This window comes from Hippichthys cyanospilos, chromosome 12 (assembly GCF_059441005.1).
Source record: "Hippichthys cyanospilos isolate Australia breed blue-spotted pipefish chromosome 12, RoL_Hcya_1.0, whole genome shotgun sequence".
Taxonomy (NCBI): Eukaryota; Metazoa; Chordata; class Actinopteri; order Syngnathiformes; family Syngnathidae; genus Hippichthys; species Hippichthys cyanospilos.
Window position 1 is genome coordinate 16,752,981 of NC_142380.1, and position 25,420 is coordinate 16,778,400.

General features: G+C 39.6%; 1 protein-coding gene and 1 long non-coding RNA gene across 2 annotated transcripts in view; one reads left to right on the forward strand and one right to left on the reverse strand.

Moving 5' to 3' along the window:
- The first annotated feature begins 1,918 nt into the window (after positions 1–1,918).
- Positions 1,919–20,852, forward strand: LOC148415128 (myosin-7-like). Its single transcript, XM_088430376.1, has 37 exons — positions 1,919–2,119; positions 3,122–3,265; positions 3,449–3,605; positions 3,702–3,729; positions 4,681–4,786; positions 5,834–5,926; positions 6,021–6,084; positions 6,195–6,293; positions 6,391–6,494; positions 6,600–6,738; positions 6,816–6,934; positions 7,041–7,190; positions 8,031–8,201; positions 8,287–8,596; positions 8,673–8,752; positions 8,846–9,051; positions 10,191–10,314; positions 10,404–10,540; positions 10,737–10,992; positions 11,070–11,312; positions 11,439–11,615; positions 11,696–11,841; positions 11,916–12,006; positions 12,079–12,468; positions 12,598–12,724; positions 14,437–14,555; positions 14,633–14,829; positions 16,945–17,128; positions 17,686–17,851; positions 17,938–18,062; positions 18,139–18,447; positions 18,530–18,733; positions 18,836–19,138; positions 20,085–20,183; positions 20,266–20,361; positions 20,449–20,583; positions 20,832–20,852. Exons 1-37 carry the CDS (start codon positions 1,919–1,921, stop codon positions 20,850–20,852), a joined length of 5,820 nt encoding a protein of 1,939 aa, XP_088286502.1.
- Positions 15,449–25,420, reverse strand: part of LOC148415129 (uncharacterized) — a 61,880-nt gene continuing 51,908 nt past the window's right edge. The window contains exons 9-10 of the long non-coding RNA XR_015867510.1: positions 15,746–15,844; positions 15,449–15,667 (exon numbers count right to left, since the gene is read on the reverse strand). This is a non-coding gene — a long non-coding RNA (uncharacterized LOC148415129). The remainder of the gene's footprint in view (positions 15,668–15,745; positions 15,845–25,420) is intronic.

Sequence of the window (25,420 nt, forward strand, 5' to 3'; positions counted from 1 at the left end):
TAACCCTAACCCTGTGTCAAAGTCACAAGAATGACGACACTAAAGAGAGATTATGGAGATTATAGAGATCAAAATCTTACATTATTTACACTAAATTATTAGAGTAAATAATTACTCAACCTTTATCTTTACTTTTTTTGTTTTAGCTTTTATGCAACTAGCTAATCTCTCTGCTGGTAGAACTTGTAGGTGCTTCTCGCATTTAAACAAACAAAACAACACAACTTGCATTAACACATGAATGAAAGCACGCAATTCAAAGTAGAAAGAGACCCAGGAACTGACATTTGATTACATTTGGATTACTTGTCTCCATGTAAAGAAGAGCATGTTCAGTAAATTGCCTATTGTACAGCCGAGACGAGGAATTTCGGCTCATTTTAACTTCACAGGGACATGCTGGCTAGCTTGACTGATAAAAACACCATAGCAACGATCGTCTACTACGCTCCTATTTTCATACACTTTAATTACATTTTGAAGCATTTGGCTGCTGGGAAATGTAAGTTGAGACTTTGACAAAAGGTTTTTTGTTTGAAATCCTGAAATGGAGAACTTGGTGCAAAGTATATTTCATCATACATACACAGAGTACAAGTACACTGGATCCCAGCCAGGTGTTTTTTTTTTTTTCTATGCAGGAACCTTCATGTAAATGAAATTAAAAAAAGAGCGCATTATTATTTTACTTGTGCAGCCCTCCTCTGTTATCCTCATGCATGAGCTGAAAAAGAATGCCTTTCTCCCTTTTTGTGTATAGTTTCTTAAAAATGCCTATCAGGGGTACCTGCCATATCTATATACTGTTCTGCACCAAAGTATTTGGACAATTTTAAACACCTATCAAGTGAAGTGATATACACATGAAGTGTAGTTACTCCACTACAAGCTATTTTATTAAAACGTGTCATTAACCAGCCATAGGAATTGCATGCACCTTATAAAGAGTGCAATGAAAGTTTTGTTTTTTGCAAAGAAACTCAAGACTCTTTGAAGAAAGGTTCCTTAGTGCTAATGGCCTGAATTCAAGCCAAAGTGTCCACAAGGCCTGGCAAAGCATTTTCATGTGGCTCACTCAAAATGTGGTGATGTTCATTGAATTTCTTCGACTGGGTTTTCTTCCCAATATTATTTTTCACTTGTTGCAGAAGCGGGTGGCGGTGTATGTAGTTCGGCATCTTCACAGACATTTTCCATTCTCTCTTAGCTTCACTAGGAAAAATGATTTCGCGGAACAGTTGACAGACAAACTTGGACAAAACAAAGATAGTGGCTAGTCTGTGCTTTGAATGACTCACACATGAGTTATGCGGGAGAAAGTTCCTGGCGCCGTTCCCATGAAGTCACATTATTTGGGCGTGAGGGGTCCAGGCAAATAGGCAGGGAGGAGGACAGCCAAACATGATGAAAGCAGTGGAGACTCATGTCACAAGTGATGAAAGTGATGGACGGCCGTTTGTGTACGTATGCGTGTGTGTTCGGAAGTTAGGGTGGTGGCCTTTTAAAGGAGGGTTATCAGGGTTTATAAACTTGATCCCCGCAGGTTGCACAGCTGCTTCCTCCTCACCTGAATCTTGTAAGTCTGCTCAATTTTCAGCTACACTTTTGCTGTTGTCTCATTTACAACAAAATAATGCTCAGATATAATTGATATAACTGGTGTAAGTATATGAGCATACATGTGAATGAAACAAGGACCCTGTTAACTATTTTCTTTACTCTCTTTTTAGCTGACAGATTCTTTTAATACTCAACTGTTGTGACTGCCTCTGAGTTGGACACACTGGTAAATTATGCTAATTACAGTATATAGAATTTCTAATTAAAGTATACTAAAAATCTATAAGTAACTGTGTGTGGAGGAGGGAAAAAAAATCCTATCCATGATGCCCTTATTCTTCCTGTTTCTAGTGCAGCCATGGGGGACGCAGAAATGTCTGTGTATGGGGCAGCCGCCCCGTACCTGCGCAAGTCAGAGAAGGAGCGTATGGAGGCTTCCACTCGTCCCTTCGACATAAAGAAGGAATGTTTTGTCCCCGATGCGGTGGAAGAATTTGTGAAGGCTTCCATCACAAGTCGAGATGGGGACAGTGCTACTGTGCAGACGCAAAATGGAAAGGTCAGTGGTCAATTGCCTACTAACAGCGCAAAAAAATGCATTATTCATAATGGCAGAGCTTCGCCATTAATGGGGCCCGCCCTACCATTTGAGAAACACTGCATTATAGGATGAAGAGATATTCTAATTGTACTTTGTCAACATTGACCAAAAGATAACCTATGAGCAAAAATATGTTTCTGTGAGCATGATTTACAACAACAAACACTAACAACCCAGATTGCTTAGATATATTGCTTGTGTGGTTTCGAATATATTGCTGGTCCCCCCGTATTTCCAAAATCATCACATTTCAGGAGACCCCCAAAATAGCAATGTTGTTCAAAAATTAGTAATGCGTTAAAATTGGTCAGTAATTTGTCAAAAAAACATCCACATGTGTGAAATGAACAATAATAAGGATAGAAATGCAAGTGATATGTGTCTTGAGTGGCATAATATATCAAGAAAAAATATAGTATTTAACAGCTTAACCCTTCCATTACTGATTTTTTTTCCAAGAAAAATATGGCATATATTACTTGTTTATAAGTCTTGGATACTTGGAAAATTTGTTCAAAAATTCCCACTTTTTCCACCAAAAAATACCACTGGGACTGTATCCCATGCACTACGATACTTGTAGAAAAAAACATAGCAGAGAGATGAAAATGATCACCAAACGCCTGCAATACATCAATCAATGTAATCTATAGTAACACACATATTATCAATACATTTCCACAGTACTAGTTAATTCATGAGAAATTACGCAACCCGACCTTGTTGACAGATGGCCCAGCACTGGCTTGTTGTGTATGGAAAATTTGCTCAATGCCACAAGAACATCGAACAAAATATTTTCCAGACTTTACAGAAAGCAGCAGATAGAAAATCATTACTATCACACAACAATTACAGTTTCTACTGTGACATGATAAACTTGGTTTGAAAAAAAAATCTAACTTCAAAGTACATGTTTGATAGTTAAAACACTAATAGTGCTGATTTCATGTTCCATAGACGGTGACTGTCAAAGATTCGCAGATTCTGCAACAGAATCCTCCAAAATTTGACAAGATTGAGGACATGGCGATGTTGACCTTCCTCCACGAGCCCGCTGTGCTGTTTAACCTCAAAGAGCGTTACGCCGCGTGGATGATTTACGTAAGTAAAACAATAGTTGAAATAAAAAAGTACAACTTGTTAATGGCAATACATTTTCAAACAATTAAAAGTTATGAGGACAATGCCTTCCATGAGAATATCAAATTGATAGATACTTTACAAGTATATTGGACAGACAAAGACAGCATTTCCACTGTGTTGTTATTATTTATTTTTTGCTAGACCTACTCTGGGCTGTTCTGTGTCACTGTCAACCCCTACAAGTGGCTGCCAGTGTACAACCAAGAGGTGGTTATTGCATACAGGGGAAAGAAGAGGAGTGAAGCTCCTCCTCACATCTTCTCCATCTCAGACAACGCATACCAGTACATGCTGGCAGGTAACAATCTTTATGAAGTCATATACAGGACAATATTTTGGACATTTGAAAAATTCAACACTAACAACTTTACTTTTATGAAAACCTGTTTTGTAGATCGTGAAAATCAGTCAATTCTGATCACGTAAGTATTACTGTACTTAAAATGCTCAGCTTTGATTGACACGTGAGATAGGTATTCATGTAACAATATAAAGTGAAAAATGACACTAGATCTTCAAAGATCAACACCTCCAAATCTGAGACCATGGTTCTCAGTCAGAAAAGGGTGAAATACCCTCTCCGGGTCAGGGATGAGGTCCTGCATCAAGTGGAGGATTTCAAGTATCTTGGGGTCTTGTTCACAAGTAAGGGTAGGATGGAATGGGAGATCGACAGGCGGATCGGTGCGGCGGACACTGTACCGGTCTATCGTGGTGAAAAAAGAGCTGAGGTGAAGCTTTCTATTTACCGGTTGATCAACGTTCCTTTCCTGACCTATGGTCACGAGCTGTGGGAATGAAGTGGCTGGGGAGAAGGAAGTCTGGGCTTCCCTGCTCAAGCTTCCAGCCAGTGACCCGACCCCGGCTAAAGCGGTAGATAATAGATAGTGACGGTAGATTGCATGGTAAAGAACATTACTTTTCTAATAGTATTTGGGCATTTTATATCCAGTAATCCCTCATTTTTGCAGTTAATTGGGACCGGAACTCCCACACGATAAGTGTAAAACCACAGAGTAGTGTCGGCTTATGAATGGCTCATGAACAAAAGGCACCCTTTAAAGAGCCAAAAGTCCCATCACTACTGGTAGTATACATACATGGAGCTACATAACAGGGGCGGGGCATTAGAAAATGCATAGCTTTATTGTTCACTGATCTTCTGCTGTCCGTGAACACTACAATCAAAGTAGAAAACTTACTGTTGAATAAATACCTGCTACAAATCCATTACTAGTCAATCAAAATTAACCATGATTAGCTTTTCATTTTAAACTGCACGTTCCCAATATTGTGTGTGTGTGTGGGGGGGATGGGGGGGGTGGATTTGGGAGCAATGTATGGTACACTGACAAGGAATTTTGCATTTACAGTGGAGAATCTGGTGCAGGAAAGACTGTTAACACAAAGCGCGTCATCCAGTATTTTGCAAGTATTGCAGCTGGAGGTGTTAAGAAAGATGCCAATGCCAAAGACAAGGTATACACTTGATGATATGACAAAGGTTTACTATGTCTGGTATATGCTGTACATGAACACAAATCTTAATATTAAAATACAACATATGACAAAGCTGTCTTTGGGAACTCTACTTTAGGTACTACTATAGATATGACAAAATAATTGGAACAATACACTATTAGTTCTTTACCTTAAAAATGCGGTTTTATCCAAAATATTGATCCAAGTTTCATTATACTGGTATATATTCACTGTGAATAAGTTGTTCTCGCTACTCAATTGTATATTTTCGATTGTATTCCAGATTTATTTGATATTTATGTAAAAAGCCTGACCCAAATGATTTTGAAAAAGGGCGACTGTGGTCGGCGTTCCAAGCTCTCTGATAGAGATCGGCAATCATTAAACCGTTTTTTTGAGGAAAAACAAGCGAACTACGGTGACTAAGGTGTGGTCAGAGTTTAATCAGCATTCCAGCAATCCAGTTTCTAGCAAAACTGTTCGTTGTGAGCTCCATAAAGCTGGATACCATGGAATGGCTGCCATCAGGAAACTTCTGCTTTCTTATCAAAACGTTGAGAAGAGGATTATATGGTGCCGGGACCACAAAACTTTGTCTGCAGATTAGTGGAAGTCAGTAATACATATTCGCTGATGAGTCGGTCTTCAAGTGGAGGAAGCCCAAAGAAGCTTTCAATCTAGACTGTCTTCTTCCCACGGTGAAGTCTCAGTAATGGTTTAGGCAGCCATATCGTGGAGTTCTCTTGGGCCAGTTGTTGCCTTGCATGGTAAAGAAAACCAATATAATGAAACTCAAATTTTTGGATAAAACCGGATTTTTAAGATAAAGTACTAAAAAGTGCGGTATTCCAATTATTTTTTCCAACCCCTTATTGCACAGCCACATTCTCAGATAGAAAGAGGGTGTTCATACCTGCGCAACCGCTTTAATTTGAATTTCTCTTTGAACAAGAGGTGTGGAGACTTTTTACATCTATTGAAAAAGATAGAACATTTTCTTTTTTTTTTTTTTTCAATATCCAACCTAATATTCTTTTACAACAGGGTACTCTGGAAGATCAAATCATCCAGGCCAACCCTGCTTTGGAGGCTTTTGGAAATGCCAAAACCATTAGGAATGACAACTCTTCTCGATTTGTAAGTTTTTTTTGTTTTTTACTCCTGTAACAAAACCTAACAATATTCGTTGAGATATCAAGACGTCATCATGTGTACCAACTCCATCCATCAGGGTAAATTCATTCGAATTCACTTTGATACCAGAGGAAAGTTGGCTTCCGCTGATATTGAAACATGTAAGAAGAAATACCCTGCTAAGATTCACACATATTCTGCTCCGGCGCTACCTCTTAATAACGTCAATCTGACCAAAGGCATCACCTTATTTTTTTCTTTATCTTGTTAGACCTTCTGGAAAAATCTCGAGTCACCTTCCAGCTTAAGGCTGAGCGTGATTACCACATCTTTTACCAAATTCTTTCCAACAAGAAGCCCGAAATTCTGGGTCAGTTTTGAGGACATCTGCAATGTTTGTTTTGTTTGATGCACTCTGATTTCTTACTGTCTTATTCTTGTCCCCTCGTCTCATACTTCTCATGCAGAGATGCTGTTGATCACAAACAATCCTTATGACTACGCCTTCATCTCTCAGGGGGAAACACAAGTGGCCTCCATTGATGACGCAGATGAATTGATGGCAACAGATGTCAGGCTTTGACTTATTTAATTATTTGGAAATTTAAATCTTGTTTATCGACCTAGCATTGTATAAATTGTCATCAAAAAAGTGATGCAGTATTCTCTTTGACAGAGTGCATTCGATGTGCTGGGCTTCACACAAGAGGAAAAAAACTCTGTGTACAAGCTGACAGGTGCCATCATGCACTACGGAAATATGAAGTTTAAGCAGAAGCAGCGTGAGGAACAGGCGGAGGCCGATGGCACGGAAGGTCAGAGCAGTTCAGTGTTACGTCAACTTACCCTCGCGCAAGTAGGTAGTTTGACTTAGTTTGATTTTCATCTTCAGATGCTGACAAAGCAGCTTATCTGATGGGTCTGAACTCTGCCGACCTCATCAAAGGTCTCTGTCATCCAAGAGTTAAAGTGGGAAATGAGTGGGTCACAAAGGGACAGAATGTTGCCCAGGTGAGAAATTTCAAAATTAACTTGTTCTTTGTTTGGTTTGGTTTTCATTAGCTTATTCAATTGATCAAAATGTGACCACTTGGTGTTCATTGTTGCTGTCTTGAAGGTGTACTACGCAGTTGGAGCTCTGTCCAAGGCTGTTTATGAGAAGATGTTCCTCTGGATGGTAGTCAGAATCAACCAATCATTGGAAACCAAGCAGCCTCGCCAATACTTCATTGGAGTTTTGGATATTGCTGGATTTGAGATCTTTGATGTGAGCTCTGTCAATGTTTTTTTTTTTTTTTGGGCAAAAAACTGATATTTGAACCTCAACTGTGACTTCACCACTTCATGAGCCGTCAACTTACAATGGTGGAGGTGTTTGTGTGTCCCAATGATCCTAGGGGCTAAGTTGTCTGAGGCTTTATGCCTCCAAAGTGAAGGTCCAGAATAAGGACAGCTCAGAGACCCCTATTAATATAATCATTTGCCTGGACACGCGTCACCTGGGCCCCTCTCTGGAGCCAGGATGTGGGGCTCATTGGCGACCGCCTGGTGGCCTGCACACAAAGGACCTGGCTGAGGTCAGCCTGAAAGGTCAATGTGGGTCTCAATTCCCATGGGCTCACCACCTATGGGAGGGCCAAAAATGTGAGTGCTTTGTGAGATGTGCAGCAGACAAAGGTGGGGACCTTTGCACTCCAATCCCCGGCTAAAGAAGCTAGTCCTGTATGGCTGGGAAGAAGCCTGAGCTGGTGTGAGACATAGAACTTCCAACATGATGTAGTCAGACTCACCTCTGCAGACAACTGGGGCTCCGGTACCAGTCCTATGTGGTGGTGAGTTTTGATCAGGCCATGGAACAGTGGACCAGGTCTACAGCCTTGGCAGGATCCTTGAGGGTGCATGGGAGTTCACCCAGCCAGTCTACATACATAGAAGGTGTTAGACCATGTACCTAAGGGAGTTCTGTGGTGGCTGCTTCGGGAATATGGTGTACCAAACCCCTTTGTTACTGTTTGGTACCTGTACCTATAATGATCTAATAAGTTGGAGGTGGGTGTTCAAGGACAGAGTGTCAAATTAACATCTGGTTGTCCACTTTCCATTATAGTTCAACACTTTTGAGCAGCTGTGCATCAACTTCACCAATGAAAAACTGCAACAGTTTTTCAACCACCACATGTTTGTGCTAGAGCAAGAAGAATACAAGAAAGAAGGCATTGAATGGACTTTCATAGATTTTGGTATGGACTTACAGGCCTGTATTGACCTGATTGAAAAGGTGAGACACAGGTTCAATTTAATCATATTTTGTGGAAAAAAAAAAGATCAAAGCGTTCATGACATCTAATCTTTCTTTCTCATAGCCCATGGGTATCATGTCCATCCTTGAAGAGGAGTGTATGTTTCCCAAAGCCAGTGATGCAACTTTTAAAGCAAAGCTGTACGACAACCACCTAGGAAAATCCAACAATTTCCAGAAGCCCAGAATCGTCAAAGGGAAACCGGAGGCCCATTTTGCCCTGGTTCACTATGCTGGAACTGTGGATTACAATATCAACAACTGGCTGGTGAAGAACAAGGATCCTCTAAATGAGACTGTTGTTTCACTTTACCAGAAGTCTACTCTTAAATTGTTGTCGATTCTCTTTGCAAATTATGCTGGAGCGGATTCAGGTATAAGGGATTACATTTGCTTTGTGAATTAATCCAATCAAAGATGGACTTCGAAGTCATAATTTGCTCTGAACAGCTATGGCTGAAGGTGGTGAAGGCAAGAAGGAAAAGAAGAGAAAGGGTTCATCTTTCCAGACCGTTTCTGCCCTTCATAGGGTAAATTTCCTAACTATTTTCATCCTTAATAATCATCCACCCATGAAAAGTATTTGTAGCTCTAACCAGTAATGAATTCATCCACATTATTAGGAGAATCTGAACAAGCTGATGACCAATCTGAGGTCTACTCATCCCCACTTTGTGCGCTGCATCATCCCCAATGAGACCAAGACTCCGGGGGCGATGGAGAACCCTCTGGTGATGCACCAGCTGCGCTGTAACGGTGTACTGGAAGGCATAAGAATCTGCAGAAAGGGCTTCCCCAATAGGATCCTCTATGGGGATTTCAAACAGAGGTATTATGTACAACTTATATACAATATTCAAAATACATGTGAATAACGAAATCTAAATGGAATGGATTCACATTTTATTCTTAAGAAAGAACACTGAGTTTGGAAATGGGTATGGTTACACTTCCTTGAATAATTCAGGTAAACTGTGCTTCATCAAGATATATTAATTTCTTTCCACATGTAGTTGTCTAAAGCAGCCAGTGTTGCATTTACAGTAAAAAAAACAAACAAACCAAAATAAACAATTACGATAACATTTTCTGCTAAAGTTGAAGTACTACTCACTGATTGTCACACAACTCAGTGGCTGAAGTTTGATCTCTATATTTGAACCATTCCCTGAGGGTGCTGTAATTTTCAGCGGTGAGGCGCTCGGGAATCATTTGGTGATCAACCCCCAATTCCAACCCTTAATGCTGAGTGTCAAGTCAGGAGGCAAAGAGTCCCTTTTTAAAGCCTTTGGTGTGACCCGGCAAGGGACTGAACCCTTGACCTCCCAGTCTCAGGGGATGAAACAGGGCTACTGAGCTGGGTTTGCAGGTGAAGGAAACCGGTATATATTGTACATTGATGGCTAAATTCACAAACTAACGAAACAGCATCAAGTGCTTATGGAGATTCAGCTTCCTTAATATTTTATCTTTACAACAACACTATACTTGCTTCAATTTTTGAGGTGTGAACATGGGCCAAAATGCGAAAGATTATTTAATTATTTAACATTATGAATGTTGCATATTCTACCGGGAGATGCCCCCGGGGACGACCCTGGTCACACTGAAGAGACTAGTTTCTCATCTGGCCTCGGGATCCCCCCCCCTCCCGCCACTCTGGAGGAACTGGACAAAGTAGCCAGGGTAAGGGAAGTCTGAGCTTCCCAGCTAAAACTACTGCCCCCATGACCCGACCTGGTCAAGGCAGTAGATAATGGATGGATTCAGGAATTATTTATTTATTTATTTATTTATTTATTTATTTATTTATTTATTTTCAATTGTCGTCTGTGAAAAAAGAGTGGCCTAAATTTCAATGCAAGTGTACCTGTGACTAATTGTTAGGTTTTTAAGGGTTACAGCCTGTGCTGAACATGTACAAATACTTAAGTTATTGATACTTCTAATTAAAATTGACTCTCAAAGGTATCGAATTTTGAATCCTGCTGCCATCCCTGAGGGACAGTTCATTGACAGCAGAAAGGGAGCTGAGAAGCTCCTTGCTTCACTGGATATTGATCACAACCAATACAAGTTTGGTCATACTAAGGTACAATTTTATCTTCTTTTGCTCTCTAAGAATGATCAAACATTATTCCTGTAGATCAGCAGAAAAGAAAATAATTTCGACATCGACAGGTGTTCTTTAAAGCTGGGCTGTTGGGTCTACTTGAGGAAATGAGAGATGAGCGCCTCTCTAAAATCATCACTGCGATCCAAGCGAGATCGCGTGGTCTTTTATCTCGTATTGAGTACCAGAAGATGGTGGAGCGCAGGTATTTTCTCTTGTATATTGGCGCAAGAAACAGATTGTAATAATATAAAGTATGTACTTTATATACACCGTCCCTGTTATAAAATAATCAGAAAATATATGTTGTAATACCCAGCACGTTACGAAGTTTGCAGCTCTTTTCAATCACCCTGTAGTATTAATATAGCTTGTATTTCTGCTTCAACAAAAAAAATCAGAGATGCTCTCTTAGTGATCCAGTGGAACATCCGTTCATTCATGGGGGTGAAAAACTGGCCTTGGATGAAGCTGTTCTTCAAGATCAAACCTCTTTTGAGGTCTGCCGAAGCAGAAAAAGAAATGGCCAACATGAAGGAAGAATTCCTGAAGTTGAAAGAAGCTTATGCAAAGTCTGAAGCGCGAAGAAAGGAACTGGAGGAGAAAATGGTTTCCCTTCTCCAAGAGAAGAATGACCTGCAGCTTCAAGTCCAAGCAGTTAGTAATGCAAACATCACACACAAACTTATTAACATTACTGAAGTTTGTTGTTGATAACAATGATCATTTGTCAGGAACAAGATAATCTTTGTGATGCGGAGGAAAGATGTGAGGGGCTGATTAAAAACAAAATCCAGATGGAAGCAAAAGCCAAAGAGTTAACTGAACGACTGGAAGATGAGGAGGAGATGAATGCTGAATTAACAGCAAAAAAGAGGAAGCTGGAGGACGAGTGTTGTGAGCTGAAAAAGGACATTGATGACTTGGAGCTAACACTGGCTAAAGTGGAGAAAGAGAAGCATGCTACTGAGAACAAGGTAGGTGTTGTTTGTTTTGGTCTCCTATCGGTTGTTTCATGTGAGAAGCCTGTTCCATACCTGCTCAATGAAAAACATCAATCACGGCAAGTTTGAAACCAAACTTCTGATTTTTCACATTTCAAGGTGAAGAACCTCGTAGAAGAAATGGCAGCTTTGGAGGAAATCATTGCCAAGCTGACCAAGGAGAAGAAAGCCTTACAAGAAGCTCATCAGCAAACGCTGGATGACCTTCAGAGTGAAGAAGACAAAGTCAACACTCTGACAAAAGCCAAGTCAAAACTCGAGCAGCAAGTGGATGATGTAAGTATTCCTTTCACATCTTGTAATTTGCCATTATTTGCAGCTACCAACATCATCTCCGTTCATGATTTTTTGGTAAGCTTGAAGGGTCTCTTGAACAAGAGAAGAAGGTTCGAATGGACCTTGAGAGAGCCAAAAGAAAGCTTGAGGGAGACTTAAAGTTGACCCAAGAAACCCTAATGGACCTAGAAAATGATAAGCAGCAGCTGGATGAGCGTTTGAAAAAGTAACAGTTCTTTGCACCATTGTTTGATTCATGTATCTTAGAAGGAACCATAACAATTGTCCTTTATGTTTCAGGAAGGACTTTGAAATTAGTCAGCTGAATGGGAAAATTGAAGACGAGCAAGCCATAATAATGCAGTTACAAAAGAAGCTCAAAGAGCTACAGGTGAAAACCGGACACCATGTCTGTATACAGTGAATATTGACTATTAAATATTTCACTCTTTTAATCTGACAGGCTCGTGTCGAGGAGCTGGAGGAAGAGCTTGAGGCAGAGCGAGCTGCCCGGGCTAAGGTGGAAAAGCAGAGGGCAGACTTGGCCAGAGAGCTGGAGGAGATCAGCGAGAGGCTGGAGGAGGCCGGTGGAGCAACATCTGCCCAGATAGAGATGAACAAAAAGAGGGAGGCTGAATTCCAGAAACTGCGCAGAGATCTGGAAGAGGCCACTCTGCAGCACGAAGCCACTGCAGCTACGCTCAGAAAGAAACAGGCTGACAGCGTGGCTGACCTGGGAGAGCAGATTGACAATTTGCAAAGGGTCAAGCAGAAACTGGAAAAGGAGAAAAGTGAACTTCGACTGGAACTGGACGATGTTGTCTCCAATATGGAACATATTGTTAAATCAAAGGTAAATCGCCTTTAAAAGTAGACTATGACAATGATAAAAGTATCACTGCCCATATCCTGAATATGAAGATAAAATGAGAGCATTTTCAGTTAGCGAATTTTTGGGGGTCTGTGATATATTCTTTTATAGGTTTTTTTGGAAAAGACTAACAGAACTTTGGAGGATCAAATGAATGAATACAGGAATAAGTGCGATGAACATCAAAGATCCCTGAATGACTTCAGCACACAAAAAGCAAAGCTTCAAGCCGAGAATGGTAAAAATATATAGGAACTCGAGTTGGGCATCGATTGAAATTTTCAATTCCGGTTCTTTGATTTAATTCTGGTTCCTATGGATTCTCGATTCCAATTCCAAACGGAAAAAATGCTATGAATAAAAACTAAAAAATAAATAACTTCAAAAGAGATAACTATTATTTTGGGACAACATTATCATTAGTTGCATAACTTTTTTTTTCTATTTTTAAACGTTACTTTTGTTACTCATCCATTTTTTTTAACAAATCAATTAATTTCATCATGATATATTATTTTTGAGAACCTCAAGAAAATACAATATTTCAGCAGTTGAAGTGTTCAACTAGTGTTGTTTTTGCATTGGAAGGGCAAAGAAGAAATTGGCTGTAATCTAAACAGTCAATGTAGTTATTTACTGTATTTGTATACGTACGTAAATTGCAATGTGTGTACACACCAAGCTAAATATTATTAGCTGGGTATATGCATTTGTGTGTTGACTAACTCTTTTAGTTACCAGCAGTAGGCAGTCCGTGGGGACTGAGGGACTGTCCATCTGTCCGTCACTGATGGATGTCTGTTTTGCCAGCAGACCGACAAAAGACAGAAAAAACACTATAAAAACGACTGACAGTGCCTGACAGAATGGTAGCTTTTGTTCGTCGTAATCTTCATCTGTTACCCTGTCACCTGTTTGAAACTTTCAAATTCCTGAGAAATGTTTGAATTGCCATATACTTGAGAACATGGAAGTATAAGTACAGTCTAAATTGGAAACAAGCATTCAAACACACATTCAGGGATAACTGCCTAGAAACAGTTGCAGTTTATAATTTAGAGAGCAATTGTCAAATATGGGACCAACACTCCGAGGAATTACTTTTTACTCACTGAGATTGCTGATCATGGCTGGGAGGTCAATGTTTGCAGTACGCTTCAGTCATAGTTTTTTAATTGAAACGTACACGTGCACATTGGCTTGCTCAACGTATTCGTTGTACAGGCATAAAATAAAACGCAAGTGCTGTTTTCCGCACTTGATTTATGAGCTTATCTACCTAATTTGAATTATTGAGTGATTTAAGCGTAGACTGTAATATTTTGACTTGGTTTTGTTTTAAACCAGCTGTAGCTAGGACAGATTAGTTTTTTTTGTTTTTTTTTTTTAGATTGGGGTTGTGTGTGTATTTATTAATAGGATGACAGTCTTAGTTGTGTTTTTGTAGGAGCGGCAGTAGTTGGTGATGAAGGTTTAATTTTTTTGGAGAGAGCAACAGAAGTGAAGATGGAAGTGCCGTTAATATTTGACTGATGTAGCGACGATTGCATTTTGGGTAAACCTCAAAACGAGAAAGACGATGAAGGAAGTGTGTCAACGGTACCGACAAACTATAAATGACGGACCCGCAAAAAAATGTAAAACGCGCACCTCTGCCAGTTGCACCTGTTGGCTCAATGTTGGCATTAGACATAGCCTAGAAGTGGCCAGCTGAGACGAGATGCCGTACAACTTTGCCGGAGGCGCTACGTGTCACGAAACACTTTTATCCACTGCTAACCAGGAACTGAAATTTAGCACCGACATGTTAAAATCTGCACATTTGCGGAAGAACTGGAATGATAGCCTTGGTTCTACTCGATTCCTGATTCTCTGTGCCCAACCCGAATAGTAACCTTGGAAGAGAACTACATTGTTCAACATTGAATGAAATGAATAAAACCTTTATAGATGAGTATGTCAGACAACTCGAAGAGAAAGAAGCTCTCATTTCCCAACTGACAAGAGGAAAGAATTCTTATAATCAGCAACTTGAAGATCTGAAACGACAACTTGAGGAAGAAATAAAGGTATCCGGAAAGAACATTTTTAAAATGTCACCGTGTGTCTAAAAAACATTTTGAAATGGTCTCGTCTATTCATTCAGGCCAAGAACGCATTAGCACATGCTGTGCAGTCATCTCGCCATGACTGTGACCTGCTCAGAGAGCAGTATGAAGAAGAGCAGGAAGCCAAGGCTGAACTGCAGCGTGGCATGTCCAAGGCCAACTCTGAGGTGGCTCAGTGGAGAACTAAGTATGAAACTGATGCCATCCAGAGAACCGAAGAACTGGAAGAGGCCAAGTAAGTTCACTATGTGATATGCGTCACTTGAACTTAATTTGAAAAAAAACAAAACAAAACTGCTAATGTGTCTTTTCACCACATTGATTACAAACTAAATCGCAGAAACATTAAGTTCCTTGAAATGATGAAAAATGAGGTAAGGTAAAATTTGGAACACTTTGTTATTGCTCTTAAGTACAGTACATGTCAACTATTCGTTATTCGTCAATTTATTTGTCCTACATACATTTAATTCGTTGAGCCAATCCCCCACGGGTCACATTTGAGTGACTTTCATATTTTTCGTATAATGATTATTAGTATTATTTTTAGTCTATAGACATTGGGTGTTGAAAATGGCTTTTTTTCTTTCACAATACAATGCTAATATTTGAACAAATTTGCAAGATTTGGGTATATCCTGAAAAGTGATGACTTTGAAGATATAATGATATCACATAACACCAGCAATTTGAAAATAAAAAACATCTGCACTTCATATGGCTTTCTTTTGCAAGATTGGCATGTTGCTTTTTTTCTACACATATGGATGATAACACAATCTAAAAAGGATGCAAATAATGCAGCAGAGATAAAGTGATCCTTGATAGAGATATTTAGTAATTGAGAGTTGAGATTCAAGTCAAGCCCAGTCAAATTTATTTCCCTTAGTCACAACAGAGCCTCTAGCTTCACAAGTGAAAATATAATATTGAAAATCACAAACACACAATGGCGTCTCGTGAAAAAAGCTCCCAGAAGGGCAAGGAAAAACTCAAACCCCTACCTGGGGAAAAATAGGAAACCCTGAGAATGGATCACAGCTGGAAAGAGCTCCCATTTCAGGCCCATCAGGCTATAATAGATCTGAGTGTTAAGATAACACATTGTGCCAGATGAAACTCCAGTATCCATGATGAAGATGACATGATACCTTCAGGTAAGGTTTTCCTCGCAGTCAGGCCTGGTCAATCCATCGCTACAGTAGTGCCAGTCAGCGCAGACCCGTGAGGCAGCTTTCAAGTAGTTCAAGCTGAGAAAAGGGAGGAGCACAGAAAATGAGAGCTTGGTTTCTTGAGATTGTGCTTGACGAAACAGCATTCTAGGAGGCATCTTCCTCAGAATTCCTGGCTTGATTTCGGATAATTGTATGATTTTGCTCCAGTTGTTTTAAGCTAGGGCGGCTCACTGTTCAGGGAACTGAGTTCAAATCCACCTTGCTCCCGTCCTCCTGTGTGGGGCTTACATGTTCTCCCCGAGCCCGCGTGGGTTCACTCCGGCTTCCTCCCATGCTCCAAAAACATGGATGGCAGGTGAATTGGACATACGTAGAAAATTGTCCTAAGGTGTGATTGGGTCCGTGAATGCTTGTTCGTCTCTGTGTGACCTGCAATTTTGGCTGGCAAAAATATCAGGGTGTCCCCAGTCTACTGCCCATAGTCAGCTGGGATAGGCACAAGCAGGCCTGCGACCCTTGTGCAGATACGATCTAGAAAATGGATGGATGTTTTGCTATTTTGGCACATTCTGTTTACAATTTACAATGTTAGGGACGCTATCTAAATACAAATTTTCATTTTTCTCTCTAGTATCAGTCTTATCTGAGTTCATATAGGAAAGAAACTTTGTTCTGTTAAGTATTTTTTCCCCTCCTTTTTCAAATTCTCACTAATTCCTTTCTGCATCCATTCACTCGTGCGCTGGAGCCTACTGTAAATAACCGACAGAACAAATGAACTTTTGTTACATTTTATATAAAATCACTTTATTGTCTACCTCCAAAAATACATCAGTAAATGAGTCAAATCAGTAGGAATTTTAGCAGTCTGTTCTTCGACAGAGTGGGAGACGCTTCTGAAGATCATTTGAGAATCATCTGAAAAACGCAAGTTCTGGGCAGGGAAAATAGGAAAGGTTGATTTGACTTTTGTGTTCAGTTAATTTAAACTGTGTAACATATTGGTCAAAATCAAAGGGACTCAGTGATGATTTTGAGAAATAATACCAGTCACACTGACCTGTTGAAAACTGAATAGTAAAGTCTTGCCCCACTTTTGAGACAGCAAATCAAAATTTCTTTTTCTTTTTTTAAACAAAGCATTTGCATTAAAAATAGGCAATCTGATTTTCCAGAAAGAAGCTGGCTCAACGTCTTCAGGATGCTGAGGAGGCTGTGGAAGCAGTAAATGCTAAATGCTCCTCTCTGGAGAAAACAAAGCACAGGCTGCAAAATGAAATAGAAGACCTCATGGTGGATGTTGAAAGGTCAAATGCTGCTGCAGCTGCTCTGGACAAGAAGCAAAGAAACTTTGACAAGGTGAAGAATTTACGTGCGGGTAACATTTATAGACAATAAAAAGTCTACATGTCAGTGTTAATGTATATACATTTTTTCCATCATTCTAGTTTCTTTTTTTATTATGCTCAATTAGGGCTAATACAGCCTGTCATGATATGATATGATGAGCAGATGTAAACTGTTGCACGAAAACATATGTGAACTCTTTAGAACTCTATAGCGTTTAGATTTCTGCAGAAGATCAAGTAGGTAAGGCTTACCTTACCTACTTGTCTTGTGTCTGTCAAAACAAACACAAACAACATCCATCCATCTTCTATAGCCGCTTATCTTTACTATGGTCCCTGGCTTGCTTTTTGCACATACCAGATGTCTTCGGACAGTAGATGGGGGTCACCCTGATCTGGTTGCCAGCCAATTGCAGAAAACAATAAACAGTCTGCTTCAACTATGAAGCTCATATCACATTTTTTTTTACCTTATTTATACAGAAACCTCTGTAATTCCAAAGTGTTCCAAGACTTTTTCTTGCAACTTATGTATGGATTGCAATTTCTGAACTTCTGCTGTCACAGGTCCTGTCTGAGTGGAAACAGAAGTATGAAGAATCTCAATGCGAATTAGAGGGCTCACAGAAAGAAGCCCGAAGCTTGAGCACTGAGCTCTTTAAGTTAAAGAATTCTTACGAAGAGTCCCTTGATCATCTAGAGACTGTCAAGCGAGAGAACAAGAATTTACAGGGTACTACAAGGAAATTTATCTGGCACAGAAGGTACTTAATTCAATTCTTAAGCAACCAACTAACTGCAAACATTTCCCAACAATAGAGGAGATCTCTGACCTTACTGAGCAACTTAGTGAGGGAGGAAAGGCGATTCATGAGTTGGAGAAAATACGCAAACAACTGGAGCAGGAAAAGGGTGAAATTCATTCTGCTCTTGAGGAAGCCGAGGTACAAAGAAGTGTGTGGTGTTTACAACCATTATACAAATGTACAAACGATTAAAAAAAATTTGGCATTATCACAGGCTTCCTTGGAGCATGAGGAGGGCAAGATTTTGAGAGCCCAACTCGAGTTCAACCAGATAAAAGCAGAGATGGAGCGCAAACTAGCTGAGAAAGACGAAGAGATGGAGCAGTGCAAGAGGAACCTGCAGAGAACCATCGACACCCTGCAGGGTTCTCTGGAAGCTGAGTGCCGAAGCAGGAATGAAGCCCTCCGTTTGAAGAAGAAGATGGAAGGAGATCTTAATGAGATGGAGATTCAGCTGAGTCAGGCCAACCGGCAGGCAGCTGAGGCTCAGAAGCAACTCAAATCTGTTCATGCACATCTCAAGGTAAACGTACAACTGTATTAGAGATTGGTGTAGATTAAATACCAGATTCTAAACTGAAAATGGTTAATGTCATTAAATTAAGGATTGCCAACTTCAGCTGGATGAGTCTGTCCGTGCCAATGATGATCTCAAAGAGAACATTGCAATTGTGGAGAGACGTAACAACCTCATTCAGGCTGAGCTTGAGGAACTGAGGGTCGCTCTCGAGCAAACTGAAAGGAGTCGCAAACTTGCTGAGCAAGAGTTGCTGGACGTTACTGAAAGGGTGCAGCTGCTGCACTCACAGGTAACCAACCATGATTGCAAAGCACAAAAAAAACAAACAGCCGGTTTACAGAAATGACACATTACTCACAAGTTCTAACACTGTATGTATTATAAAATTTAGAACACTGCGCTGATAAACCAAAAGAAAAAACTGGAGGCAGACACCTCCCAGCTTCAGACAGAAGTAGAAGATGCTGTCCAGGAATGCAGAAATGCAGAGGAGAAGGCCAAGAAGGCCATTACAGATGCTGCCATGATGGCGGAAGAGCTGAAGAAAGAGCAGGACACCAGTGCTCACCTGGAGCGTATGAAGAAAAACATGGAGCAAACCATCAAAGACCTGCAGCACCGTTTGGATGAAGCGGAACAAATTGCAATGAAGGGAGGGAAGAAACAAATGCAGAAGCTTGAGGCCAGGGTACGTGTAAGAAACTTGCTTTAATTTAGTTTTGTGGCCTAGTTACCGCATTTGTTTAGGTAGGTCTTGAGTAAATGATTGTAATTATTGACGAAAGTGTATTATAAAAAGAAATAATTTGAAATAGGAATTCCTCGCCAGTTTTAAAAGCTTGTTACATGTGTCACATGTACAGTATCTTGTATCAAATGAATCACAGTATGGAGTTATTTAGAAACCCTCCAATATAGGGGAGTTGAAACAAGAGAAGTTGTCCAAAATTCTTCCACAGTGGTGTGAAAGACACATCTGCATTCATAGCAAATGTTTAACTTCCGTTATTGCCGCCAAAGGTGGCACAACTTGCTATTAGGTTCATGGAGCAATTACTTTTTCACCAAGGTTTGTATCTTTTCCCCCTTGGTTAAAAGAATGTAACTTAGAAACTGCATTTTCCATATCCTTGGTTTGTTTCGGTGTAATATTAACTCCAGCTTGATGAAATGAAACAATTGCAAGTGATAAAATATGCAAAAAACGAATCAAAGAGGGGGCAAATACTTTTTCACATTACTGTGAGTTACCCAACCATGCATTAATGAATTACAGATACAGTATTTGAATTACAGACGTATCTTGAATTGAGCTGAAGAACTTGTCAAAATAGCTTTGTAAATACAATGTTAAAGTGGAATTATAGATACCTACAAATCTGTAGTACAAATCAGAGCTTCATAATTCCCATTTCAGACCAATGAATTGATATTGCAAAAATGATGTTGCAGGTATCTAAAATGCTAATTACGTAGCGAAAGAAGAGTGAACTATATCAATTATTTGTTCTTTTGACTAGCAAAACTGAATTACAGATATCTGGAATCACATTTGTTGATGTTAAAAGGGCTCGCTGCAATAGCTGAAAGGGTTTGTTCAAAATTGTCAATTTCGTTTATCTGTCCTTGTTTAGGTTAAGGAGTTGGAGAATGAGGTGGAAATGGAACAGAAGAAAAGCAGTGAAGCTGTGAAGGGTGTGCGGAAATACGAACGTCGCATAAAGGAACTCACCTATCAGGTTTGAGCTTACAGTAAGGTTCTTATCTTCACCGCGAAGATACTTTTTCTAAATTATGTAAACATTACTCTGACTTTGAAAGACGGAGGAAGACCGCAAAAACCTTGCCCGTCTCCAAGATTTGGTGGACAAGCTGCAACTGAAGGTTAAATCGTACAAGAGATCTACTGAGGAGGCTGTATGTGTGATTTTCAAGAAATATGTGCCTTGTATCCTCCCCCAATCAGCCCATAAAGGTATTTTTTCTTCGACTGTTTCAAAACAGGAGGAACAGGCTAATGTTCATCTGGGAAAGTTCCGCAAGCTGCAGCATGAACTGGATGAGGCTGAAGAGCGTGCTGACATTGCCGAATCTCAGGTCAACAAGCTACGCGCCAAGAGCCGTGATGCTGGCTCCAAGGTTGAAGCTTGATGCACCTTGCAGCACATACACCACCTGACCTTTAACCATGCCACACTCTCTTGGCCGCACTTAATTTTCACGCTGCTTTGAAATTGAGTCATTATGACAAGCCTGCTATGTCAGCACCTCAAACGATTGTGGTCAATTAGTCAATATACTGTTCTGCGGTATGAAAGCAGCACTAATCTGAGGATTTAAAAGCTATTTCTTTTGTTCCCCTATTTTAATTTGCCCAGCTGCAACAGAAAGGTTTTGAGGAGGAGTGAAGTTTGGAATCTTCAGAAAACCGTTTGTTTGCTGTGAAACGTAGATTGCCTCAACTATCGCCAATGGCAACCTTATAGTGTCTAATAAAAGTTCATTAAGCATTGCACCACGCATGTATTTGTCACTTTCTTGCCATAAATGAGATTTACTCTCTTTTTATTACATTTAGGAATACAGTACAGTGATCCCTGCTCTTTCTTCGCGTCTCAGAGTTGTAATCTACTCCTGCCCTCATTGGTCGGTGGTCACGCCGAGAGCCAATCACGTGTCTTGTAGGCGTGCCCGTCTCCCTCATGAAATTAACACACGCTGTTACGTAGATGCGAAGGAAGAGGAGGAAAGAGCAGCGCTGCAGCGGAATCTCTTACCTAGATTTCTTTTGTTATAAATTGGAATTCATGTGTAAATTGATTGTTACCATGTTTGGTCATCTACAGGCTTCACTCTAATTAGACTTCCAGGCACTGTTAATATAACCGTGGCTCTCTGTGAAACTGCAGCCAAAGAAAAGGGAAGGGATAGCAGTACAGTTACTGTATGAGGTTTAAAAAATTTAAGTAGAAATGTGTACCAATGTAATATTTGTCTTAAAAGGTAGAGTATTAATACTTTTCACATCTAAAAATTCAGGTACCCACACACACATGCATGAACAGTCTGTGTGTATGTGTGTGGCGGTTGTGAGGCGGGGCCACTACTTTGTGGTTTTTCACTTTTCGTGGAGGGGGTTCCGGTCCCCATTAACAGCGAAAAATGAGGAATTACTGTGTTTAGAATTTAATTTCAAATATTTTATACATGCGGTGTTTAATTTTGATGGCCATGAAAAGTAGTTTTTTCCACAAAGGTCTAAACTCAGTTGGAATTTCATCATTTTAGTTAGTGTGTACCTTTTGTGTGGTTTGCATATTCTACATGCGTGATCTAACTGTTCTATGCCACCATTCGAATCATGAATGGACCAGCCACGAAATTTCCGTTTAATAGATATTATCCTCTGACATGTAATAAAAACAATTACAATCATTTTAACCCCCCCCAATTGTATCGGTTAATGTTTTTGCATTTTAACCCCCTCTCCTCCCATTGGATAGGTTTTTTTTTGTTTTGTTTTGTTTTGTTTGGGCAGAAAGGTAAATGTTGAACAGAAAGGAAGTTCATTCATTGGCCACAAGGAAAAAACAATCTATGTCTGTTGTCCTTGAATCAGCTCTACACCTCAGGATGTCATTTCTATTTTTACATGTCGACAATGTAGGCATGTATAGTTACTGCCATCTTGCGCCTTAAACCTCACAAACAACAAATAGTATTTTGGATAATATGGGCATTAGGTTTTGACCCAGAAGGGTCTCACTGTTGCATCGGTTTTTACGACATTTTATTAGCACTAGATGGAAAAAAAACAGCTCTCATTCAGTTTGCCGTGGTGGGACGCCTGAGTTTAAGTAAGGGGGAGCACAAATCTCCTGATCTTAAAATAGAGTTAATGAAATCCCGTCTGCCAGGGCCTCAAGGTCAACAATAAGGCACATATAATCCCCAGCAGCTGCTCAGTGAATCCCTGCTAAAATCTGCCCATTTCACCAAATGGCTACATTGGCAGATTTTAGAGAATTAATTTGTATTATTAAGTTTGTAATATGCTTTCCTCTTTCTAAATGTACGACTTATATCATGATAACCCCAAAGTTTTCACAAGGCTGGCTTTATTATCACCCAATTCAGGCCATAACATTGTCAAAAATAAATATATTTACTTTCAACACCGCAAAATGTTCAGTGGCATCAGCCCTAGCCATATAAAAAATAAAAATATAAAGGGAAATGCATGATAAAACTGGGTTTTCAATATGTCAAAAATGGACAATCTTTCCAATTTTGTATGTCTGTAAATGAGCCCGACAAGGGTTAAATTTGACACCTATATTACCTGTCAATCTCCCGTTAGCATGCATTTAGAATGGACTGCAGCATGGCATTTTGAAAGTCGGCACGTTTTGACAATCTATGCAATATTTTAGCCTCATAGTGTTTTTTTGTATGCTTTGGCATTTGGTTTTTGACACATAAAAAACATCAAAGTCTGATTTCAATCAAAAAGTCAAAATTACCCAGTTAAGTGAAAAAAATGTTTTGCCTTTTTAATCAACAGATAAAACAGATATCACAATTATTACGAAGCTGTAGTTCTTTTCTTATATTGATTACAATTAAAATATGTTAGTCTAGATGTTTTTTTTGGGTGGGTGTTTTTTTTTTTCCCTGTCACTTACATCACAGTCATATTAATTTTCTGCTTTACACTGGGTAATGATTTGAGGAGGCAAGAGATGGAGGCTCCAGACACTCTGGGTGTGAAATTCTGGGAGCCTGCAGTCTTCTCTTATTACAAAACAATACTTAAGTCCCTGATGTGACAATAAGGTATCTAATGAAAGGAAATTCACACTTCTGCATAAAGAGGTGAACAATATGTTGTTAAGGATTAACTGTCATAGTTTTGGCACATCTGCGCTTTGGCCCAAGTGAAATACAGTACACCAAATACTGACCAACATATAAGCAGCAGTCGTGTTTTTGTAATTTTTTGAGCAGCCCCCAACAAAAACCACTAATTATACTGTGAAAACCAAAACCAAAATATCTTTCAAAAGTAAAGATACAATACAATACTGTCAAGGCCTGTATTGTGTTTGTTGCGAGCTGCACCTTTTTAGCTCTGCCTTGTTTGCAGGAGGACAATGAGAATGCGTTAGGGCATAAACAAGGTACGAAACAAGGTGCCTCCTTTAATGAGCCGAGAGTGTGACCTATGATCAGCCATATCTTCACTTGGTCTTTAGCAGCTGCGAAGAATTTCTCGCTTCCATTTGGCAATCTGACGCCAGCTGTCAGTAAGAGAGCGGCTCACTTATTTGAATGGAAATAATCTCAGCACTTGTCAGCAGTTGTTGACCTTCTTTTTATCTCCTAACCTCTGAAGGGACTGTGATCATTGGTGCTTAGGACTGTCTGCCCAATTCCTGTTTTAGTACACAGTCAGGTTGCAAGCGAGCTTAAAAGACGGCTCGCAGTGTAGCCTCTCCCTAAATACAGTCAAGTAGATAAAGTCAAAATTAACCAAGACCCCTCTTGAGGTTCATATGGAACTATGGAACTGCTAATGTGGAATAAACATTTTATGACTGACAAACCTGTTTCTATAGATTTGAAAGCTCATATGAACATATTTGCAAATACATTCAAACATATTTTGCAAAGTACTTTTGAACGCAATGATAAAATGTGGAGGTCTTTCGGTGGTGCAGTGGTTAGCACGTCCGCTTGACAGTTCACAGACCAAACCAAACTGGCTCGGGCCTTCCTGTGTGGAGTTTGCATGTTCTCCCTGAGCCCAGGTGGATTCTCTCTGGGAACTCCGGATTATGCTTTTGTGCAAGTCGATACACCTGGGCATTATGGGAAAATCTTCAGAACAGAAATCAAATTTGCAAATACATTCAAATTAGTTTGTCAAAAATGTTTACACACTGGTAGATGCATGGGTCCCTCGATGTTTTTGAGGAGAAAATGAAAATAAATAGAAAATAACTCATTTAATGTAGTGGTTCTCAAAGTGGGCTGCAGGAGTTCCGTGAAATAATTTGGGTTTTTAATAAAAAAAATAAAATCTCTCTCTCTCTCTCTATATATATATATATATATATATATATATATATATATATATATATATATATATATATATATATATATATATATATATATATATAAATATATATGTATTTGTTTCAACTTAATTTTATATAAATTTGTGAATGTATTCATGACTCTTCAATGAAGCAATCAAATCAACAGTTTAATATATATTTTTTAAATGTAATAATTTTGTTATTTGTCAAAAAGACCCACGTAATCACGTAACCACATTAATTTTGTCACTAAATGTTTGGCAGCAACCTGTTTGTAAACTTGAGTCTGGCTGAAAAGTTACATATATTTGTTGGCAAATTGAATATGTTGGTGAACAAATAAGGGCATTTATGTCCATTTTAAGTGATTGTTTGTTTTGTCTCTACAAACATTTGCAACGGGGGTCCTTGGAAAATTTCGATTTCGATTCGAGGTCCCCGACTCCAAAAAGTTTGAGAACCCCTGATTTAAGGTGCACCCGCTTGAGTTTAACCTCTTGCTCGCGAGAGTGGCATTTTAACCGGAGCCCAAAAATGTGAGGACGAATAGAATACACCTGTCACTCTCAGTGTATTTATGAGAAACAGGCAGTGTGTGTGGCCAACATGTGCTGCTGTTGATCCTTGATGACTCTCTGGCTGTTCTCCTCAATCAGTGGAAGGTTTTAAGAAGGCATTTCACACAGTTATCTTTGTCCTCAAAGACACAAATGCCACATCAACAGGGCTGTTAGGGAGCAGCTTTTTAATGGTAGGCGGCTACTCTATTGTGACCTTGGCATTACATTGGAGTCTTTCATATTGGCACGGCTCATTGTTATTTGTCATCATTACAGCCTTTCAGTGAATCTCAGGCATGTCTCCCGCTGAAGATT

What these genes read in the sequence shown, in the direction of transcription:
- LOC148415128 (XM_088430376.1), top strand. Translation starts at nt 1,919, where the DNA reads ATGGGGGACGCAGAAATGTCTGTGTATGGGGCAGCCGCCCCGTACCTG. An exon ending in ACGCCGCGTGGATGATTTAC is followed by an intron (nt 3,266 to 3,448) that starts GTAAGTAAAACA and finishes ATTTTTTGCTAG; the next exon opens with ACCTACTCTGGGCTGTTCTG. An exon ending in TGCAGCTTCAAGTCCAAGCA is followed by an intron (nt 10,993 to 11,069) that starts GTTAGTAATGCA and finishes ATCATTTGTCAG; the next exon opens with GAACAAGATAATCTTTGTGA.